General features: G+C 37.2%; 1 protein-coding gene across 5 annotated transcripts in view; it reads right to left on the reverse strand.

The window, feature by feature from the left end:
• The window catches only part of TC2N (tandem C2 domains, nuclear), a 37,794-nt gene that overhangs the window by 3,887 nt on the left and 25,421 nt on the right, over positions 1-8,486 (reverse strand). For all 5 annotated transcript variants that reach the window (XM_023731720.1, XM_023731719.1, XM_023731716.1 and 2 more), the window contains one exon: positions 4,386-4,500. In XM_023731720.1, coding sequence (XP_023587488.1) covers positions 4,386-4,500 — 115 coding nt within the window. The remainder of the gene's footprint in view (positions 1-4,385; positions 4,501-8,486) is intronic.

The following is an 8,486-nucleotide window of genomic DNA, read 5'->3' on the forward strand; positions in this document are numbered from 1 at the left end:
AAGTCATTTCCAAGGTTCACCATTCAGCCGGGGAGTGGACAGCCCCATAAAACCAAATGGGACTAATGAGGCACAGCAGTCCAGGGACAAGGGCCAAAAGGCAGAAGGGGACAGGAAAGTTGGTGATAGGGAACCCAAGGTTGAGTAAGAATAGTGTTGATGTGTTGTGAGGTTATTAACCATTGTCATAGGGCAACGTGTACTAACTGTTAAATGAGAAACTATTTTGTTCTGTAAGCCTTCATCTAAAGTGAGAACAGCAGCACAATTGGAAGAGCATAGTCGACGTCACTGAACTGTGCATGTAGAAATTTTTGAAATGGTGTATCTTTGGCTATGTGTATTTTCAACAAAGAAAAAAAAAAGGTTGAGAAGGGAGAGGTTGACATGTTGTGGGGTTGTTAACCAATGTCATAAAACTATATGTGTACTACTGTTTCATGAGAAACTACTTGTTCTGTAAGCCTTCACCTGAAGTACAATTAAAAAAAAAAAAAAAAGCTACCATGGGCCCTGGGATCCCTCTAGAGAGAATGACCAAGGAGTACAGTCAGGTGCCTGAGAATCAAGTCTGAGGGGCTTGACCTGCATCCACTCAAATGTAGGAAGATATAATGGAATAAAAATGAGATATTCCTCAGGATTCCACTGACTATCTGGAATAAGAAGATCATCCCAGTTTTCAAATCCACGGAGGCCATTATGTTATTTTTCAGGGCTCAGTATCCACATTAACAAACAGACAATTCTGCATGGAAACATGAGTTGTGGACTACTTATTCATGGAAAATAAACTCTCAAAGTCTCTATATACAAAAAAAAAAAAAAGTTCGGAGATGTATAAACTTTTTTAATTGTGGTGAAATATATATAATAAAACAACTGCCATTTCAACCAGCTTTATGTATACAGTTCAGTGATATTATTTATATTCCCCATGTTGTGCAACCATCACCACTATCCATTTCCAAATTTTATCACATTTCACAGAAACTGAGTACTCCTTAAGCAATACCTCCCCATCACCCCCTCCCATCTGCCCCTGGTGACCGCTAATAAACTTTAGTCTCTATGCATTTGCCTTTTCTGAATATTTCATAGATGTGAGATCATACAATATTTGTCCTTTTGTGTCTGACTTATTTCACTTAACATAATGTTTTCAAGGTTCATCCATGTTATACCATATATCACAACTTCATTTCTCTTTATGGCTGTACAATATTCCGTTGTATGTATGTACCACATTTTATTTATCCATTCATCTGTTGATGGACACTTGGGTTGTCTCCACCTTTTGGCTATTGTGAATAGTGCTGCAATGAACATTGATGTACAAGTATCTGTTTGAGACCCTGCTTTCAATTTTTTTGAGAGTATACCTAGGAGTGGAACTACTGGGTCATACAGTAAGTTTTTGAGGAACCACCAAGGTGTTTTCCACAACAGCTGCACAATTTTACAGTCCCACCAGCAGTGGATAAGGGTTCCAGTTTCTCCACATCCTCACCAATGTTTGTTATTTTCCGTTCTCCTTATGGTTTTGATTTGCATTTCCTTACTGACTAATGACGCTGAGAACCTTTTCATGAGCTTACTGGCCATTTGTATATCTCCTCTGGTGAAATGTCTATTCCAGTCCTTTGCTCATTTTGTAAATGAGTTGTTTGTCCCTTGGGACGCTCCCAGACCAACCCAACTGTGCAAAATGTGCAATCCCAAATACTTGGAGTACAAGGTCCCACTGCCCACCCTGGCCCCAGCCAGCCACTCTAGGAACATTGGCTGCCGTCCCCACCACTATGAGGGATGGTAACCTGTTAGTGCACGTGGTTCACCTAGGAAAGATCAGCAGCTTGCACTCCCCTAGTTGATTTAAATGTCCAATCTGGTTCCAGAATTCCAAAATACTTGGTTCCAATTGCTCTTTCCAAGGCAATAGTTGTTCTGCTGGAAGGAGGACCTTTAGAACTTCCTAACCCACCATTTTGCATAACTAGGCAGTGCTTTTGAAAGTTCTAAATTCTGCAAGAAACTCTCAAGACCAGCCCTTTTTTTTTGGCCCTTAATGTTTGCTTCAGTCACACTAATTAATCCCAGGTGATTGAGGGTGACCACAGCCTTCAGGCATTGCTCCTTGCTTCCCTCCTAGTCCTGCAGGAGCATGGATGCTTGCTGAATCAGGAGGATAGAGCCTCCTCAGTCCTTCAAGCAGCCCCTAGATGGATATGAAGAATCATACACAACAGTCCACCAGCAAAAGGTGTCTGTTCTCCACACTCTGAGCCAAACAGGAGCACGGTTTATGGGCGAGAGCCAGTACCGAAGGTACTGCCATAGCCCCCCTCTGCCAGGAGGTGGGGAGGGGGAAGAGCATCTACAGTAGAGGGAAAAGTTTTCCTACCATTTGCTAGTCAGCTATTTCTTTATTCATTTAGATGCTGTAACTCTAACTGATTTTCAGGGTTCTGAGACCATTAGTTCCACCACTTTCAGTTCAGTTTGTTTGTTTTTCCTGTTTTTGTGTGGGGGCACCGGTGCACACAGCTACTTATGCCTCCCACAGATGTATCTTTTATTAAAAAAAAAAAAAAAACACGATCTTTGTCCAGTTTAAATATATCTTGCCTCAAATGCTATTTTGTCTAAAATAAAATTGTCATAATTGCTTTTGTTTGTTAGCAGTTTCCTAGTATATATTGGAGCAACACTTTATTTTCAACATATGCTATTTTGCTCTAAGCATCTGTGGTAATGACTAGTAATTGCCACCACAATCCATTTTCTCCTTCTTTAGAAAGAGAACCCTTATTTAACTCTGGGCAGCAAAGTGCCCTGCTAAAACTGAAGACAAATGATAAAGAGAGAGACAATATGTGAATATAATAGGAGATAAATTGAACAGAGAGCCAGGTAGAGTTTGAGTCTATTTGAATTACCAGTACAACATGTAGGGGGCACAAATTAGCGGAGAAGATTTCAAGAAAGTGCTTTCAAGGAATAGTAAGTATCAATGCAAAGAGGTAGGATTAAAAAAGCTTGTAAAATGATAAATACGTTAGCCTAGATTTCATCCTAACCCATGACGCTCTCAAAAGTCATCAATTAACCTCTTCTTTCCATGCAAAGATCTTATTGCCATCATTGTTCTAACATTTGTTTTCTTAATTCTTTCCCATTATTGTGGTTCTCCTTAAGTGATGGTTAAGATTGTGTGTCAACTTGGCTGGGCCATGATTCTCAGTGTTTTGGCAGTCATATAATGTTGTTATCACTTCCCTGTTGAGATTTGATATGTGATCACCCCCATGATGGGATCTGCTGTGAGTGGCACCGGTGGGGGTGGGGCCTGTGGTGGCTCACCACCCCCTCAGCCTTTGTCTCTCCGCCCTCCACCACCCAGTCCTTCCTGCTTTCCTTTCCGAGGCTTTTGTTTGCTCTGGATCCTGCAGCTGGCTCCTGTTTGTCTCACCTCCCATTCTTGGGACTTGAGCTAGCAGCTTACTTGAGGTCTTGCCTGCCTATCTTGAGATTCGTCTATCTTGACAGCCTGCAACAGCCCTGCTCTCTGGCCTGCCAATCTTGGGTTCACCAACCTGAGGCTACATGAATCAGGAGAAGCCTCTTTCTTGCCCCACAGACTTGGGACGTTACAGCCTCTAAAAACTGTAGGAGCCATCTCCTTGATATAAATCTCTTTCTCTCTCTGTGTCTCTATGTCTGTCTGTCTATCTGTCTCTCTCTCTCTCTCTCTCTCTCTATATATATATATATATATATATACACTTTACTGGTTTGGTTCTTTAGAGAACCCAGCCTAAGACACCCTACTATCATTCCAATAGCTCTTCTCTCTTTCATTTTGTCCTTACAATGGCTTTCCCTAAGGCTTACGCCTTCACTCTTGTTTATTATCCTCCCTTCTTAGGAACTCAAGAATGACTCCCCCACCAAGGGAGGGAAAATGGGTCAAGGTTTGTTTTTGATATTTTGGGAATTTTTTTGTTTTGTTTTGTTTTGAAGAAGGTTTCTAGTTAGTAGGACATCCATCTAAGGCCATGGAACTACAGAGAGGATAAATGATCAAGGCTGGTGAAACAAAGCTGACAGTCCTCTGGACACTCAACCTCTGTGAACTGATGCACTAAATAAGGAATAGTATCAGATGTAGAGAAGTCACAATTGGATAAGTATCAAGAGACCAGTGGATTAAGGCAGGATCTATGGCTAAAATTTGAAATCCAATAAAGTAATTTTAAGTTAAAAGGACAACCTTAACACCAAAAGCTACTAAAATTCTAATCTTCATTGTATGAAATGTAGGAAAAAATTATCTTTTACTAATACTTTTTGATGATTCCATTTTGAACCACTAATATACTTACTCAAAGTCAGAGGCGCTGATGAGCTTGGAAGGTACTGTGCTTCAAGAATTTGTAACTGAATTCTGCTATTTACTGCTTGAAAACAAGTCCCCAATTCAAGCTCTGCATGGCAAACCTACATATCAAAAAGTGTCATTTGGTAAATAATGTGGGATATTTGAAAAGTTCAAAGATATAGAGCTAAGGTTAGAAATTTTGAAAACACTGCTTAACTATTTTATCTAATACATAATTGCCACACCTGCTTTTATTTGTTAGCCCTTGCTAACAAAGCCATAGTTGTAAGAGAAGGTTAAGAAGATAAACCTTATGGATTCTGTAAATACAAGTTACACCTATATACTGAACCTTCAAAGTCAATGAGACAAGGCAATTCAAATTAATAAGAATTAAGTTTCTAAGCAGTATTACTGGAGAAAACATCAGTGAAATAAACACAAAATGAGCACACTTTCAAAAGACTTAAATGTAGTCATTTGAGTTACTTTTAAATAGCATATGAAATATAATGATAAAAATGTTATATATGAGAATCATCACTAGCTTTCTAATTACAGAAATCAGAGTTGTTGTTGGTTGCCATTTAGTTGGCTCTGACTCATGGTGGCCTTATGCATAACAGAGCAAAACAAAGGATTACTACGATTACTACAATGAACTGATTTGTGAACTAAGAGCTGAATTACTATGCTGAATGGAAGTAAGCCAGAAAAATAAGAAAGTTGGCAAGAACGAAGCTAGTATAAGTATGAGGTGGCAAATAATAAGGAAAAGGTCAAAGGAAACCCTGAGGCAAACAGTAAAATAAAGGAGACCTAGAGAGGGAATCTACTTCTGTAAAGGTTTCAGCATAGGAAACCCTACGGGGCAGTTCTACTCTGTCCTATAGGGTCACTATGAGTTGGAATTGACTGGATAGCATGTACACAACAACAACAGAGAGGGAGAAGAGTTCCTTGGTGGTGCAAACTCTTAATGTGCTTTGCTGCTAACCAAAAGGAAGAAAGGCATGGTGATCTACTGAAAAAATCAGTCACTGAGAACCCTATGAAGCACAGTTCTACTCTGACACACATGGGGTCACCATGAGTTGGCATCAACATGACAGTAACTGGTTTTAGAGAAGGAAAAAAATTAAGATGTACTTTACAGTACTGCTAACAAACAAGAAAAGAAAGTTGGCAATTTGTGAAATTCAATACAAGCCAGCCTAGTACGGGGATTCCAAGGTTCTTGGAGTGAAAAATAAAAGAGACAAACATAAAGTTGTCCAAACAGGGAACTATTACTATTCACATGTTGAAAAGAATTGGAATAAAGCAACAAAACAATGTTGGCAGCTCTCACTAGGGCTCTGCATAGGCAGATACAAAAGTCTTTGCTAGTATTACCGAATGATGCTTTATGAAGAGATTTATATTTGATTATTATCCGGTGTTCCCTACTAACTAGTTCATGGTTTGTGGAAAAAGATATTTTTACGTACATGCCATTAACTGAAGTTTGGGCATTTTCTTAAGCATGCCTCTGTGTTTTAAAATTGGCCATGCCATAACAAACCAAGAGACAGATCATGAAAAGTGAATCACATAAAAAGTTAAAAACTCAACTGTTGAGGTTAGAGTCCCTTGTTAAAAAGTCCAAAATGAAAATCTAAAGCAATGATAAAAAACTGTTTATTTTGGCAACAAATGCTAAATTCTAATAAATAAATGAATCTACTGCTACTGCTTTTAATCAGAATGAAAATGAATTAATAACTCTTTTCAAATGAACTAATTCAGTAGTTAAATATAAATAAAACCTTTGCTGATTAAAAAATGTCCTCGGCATTTTAAAAATTGGGAGTCACTTATTATTTACAAAACACAAAGGAAAACACGGATAAAACATTTTTTATTAATTATTTTCATTATGGTTTTGTACCCACAATGAAATAACACTTATAAAAATTCCTAAAGGTGGCAAAACTTCTCTCACTGTTACACAATTGTAGAGTTCACTCTCATAAAACAAAACAGCTTTTGACAATGAGTTTACCATTTCCTACTTGTCAAGGTTATCTCGCTAATTCAGTGTATGTATCAGAACATTAATTCAGACCAGGAAAAACTATTCAAAGTGGTTTTCAACCTTTCAATAACCAAAATATTATAATTTCAATCAGTTAACAAGTAACATATGCATCTAATAAGCACAAAACTATGGAAGATATAAGACATGATCTCTGCTCCTGAATAATTGTTTTTTAAAGAAAAGAAAATTATTAGCCTTCCTGGAATTGTTAACACTGAAATGTTAAGTATAATTAGAGAAAACCATGATCTGGTGATGTTTGAGAAGATCTTAGAGGAGCAATACATTATAGCTTTAAGATATCTGACTGTAGAATCAGAATACCTATGCTCTCCTACTATTGGCTGTGAGAACCCAGACAAGTGCTTTAATGTCTTCATCTCCACTATAAGAATAACAACAGCGGCAAGCTCAAAAGTTTGGTGTGAGCATTAGGTCTCTTAGTATCTTGTCAGTCAGATGGTTAAGTCTCTATAAATGTTAACTATTTCTTCAAGCTAACCTTGTCTCTTCCATATTACTCAACACAGAAATTTGAGATTGCAAGTAAATACTTATATTACCATTTGTCAAGGTCAAAAACTACTGAGAAAAATATTAGCTCTACACCAAAGTCTTCCTACTGTTCACGGTGAAATAGCTGTCAGTGTGGATGGAGAGAGAAAAGTCTGAATAATGAGAATAGCAATTTTCCTTGTCCACACACGAAATAAAGCATTCTATTCTTGCTTTAGCCAATATGAAACATTCATACTCAGTACTGTAAATCCACTGGTCCAGTATAGGCCAAACACTCTTCTTTCAGGAAATTGATCTTTGTGTCCCTGGCACTTGGCATACAGTAGATACACAAATGTTTATAAGACCTCTACTGTATGAAATATGCTTTAGAAGAAACTTAGCCATAATCATTCAGATTCTCTAAGGCAGATAAGATTGTAATGTCTCTATTTCCCAGAAAATATCTTCACTGAGCTATCTTCTGATACACTCTTTTGGTCTTTAAAGTTTGAATACATGAATTACCTATTTGAATGGCACATTTGTGTCTTCTGTAAAATAAGGTTGCAGATTACTGTCTACTAAACTAGTTTCCAAAGACACAAACTCCTGTCACAGTTACCGAACAAATTTGCTACTTTTAACAGAAAACAACAGCAATCTAATTTGGCATGCTTTCATTCATCATTTATTCTTTCATACCTACTTACATACATATAAATATTCAGTGTCAAGAACATGTCAGGCCCTTACAAAGAGCTTGGCAAATATGAAGAAAACAGGTGGGAGCTTAGAGCCTAGTTTTGTTTTTAAGCAAGTAACTAAAATAATCATGTTGTAATAAATACTATAAAGAACATTTTGGGGATGGAGACAGATAATAATAAACAGGAACTGTCAAGAACTTTCAGATTTTATAGATCAATTATAGCAATCTTTTGTTATTTTCATTTTTTAATCCCTAATTTCCTCTCCAATTAGTGTCTCTCCATCCAGGCTACACACAATCATCTGGTGAGTTTTTGAAAAATGCAAATGTCTGTGCCCACCACCAAGACATTTTGATTTAACTGGTTTGGGGTGGGCATTTTTTTAAAACTCCCAAAGTAATTCTAATGCATAGCCAGGCTGAAAACCACTTCAAATCACCTCAGATATTTTGTAAACAGATAGCATATAAATCCTATAGAAATATAAAATGATAAAACGACATACAAGTTTTGACTTACAAGCTTATGACTAATCTGTATAAATGCTATCATGACATAGAAACTATATGATTCAATTCTTAGAGATTTCTAAACTATTTAACAGAAGTTAGCAGAAGCAAGTATCACGTCTCAAAAATCAATCAGCACTATACAGATAATGAAGTTTTTACAAAAAAATGTCAGCTGTAAGAACTTCCATTCTAATTTATGAGCAGGTATATAGCTTACTCATGATTAAAACAACTTTTAAATCTGTTTCAGAGTAATTTCTAATTGGGTTTGGTGTCTATGATTCTTTCTTGCTTTTCCTGAG

This window comes from Trichechus manatus, unplaced genomic scaffold (genome assembly GCF_000243295.1).
Source record: "Trichechus manatus latirostris isolate Lorelei unplaced genomic scaffold, TriManLat1.0 scaffold00045, whole genome shotgun sequence".
In the NCBI taxonomy this organism is placed as follows: Eukaryota; Metazoa; Chordata; class Mammalia; order Sirenia; family Trichechidae; genus Trichechus; species Trichechus manatus.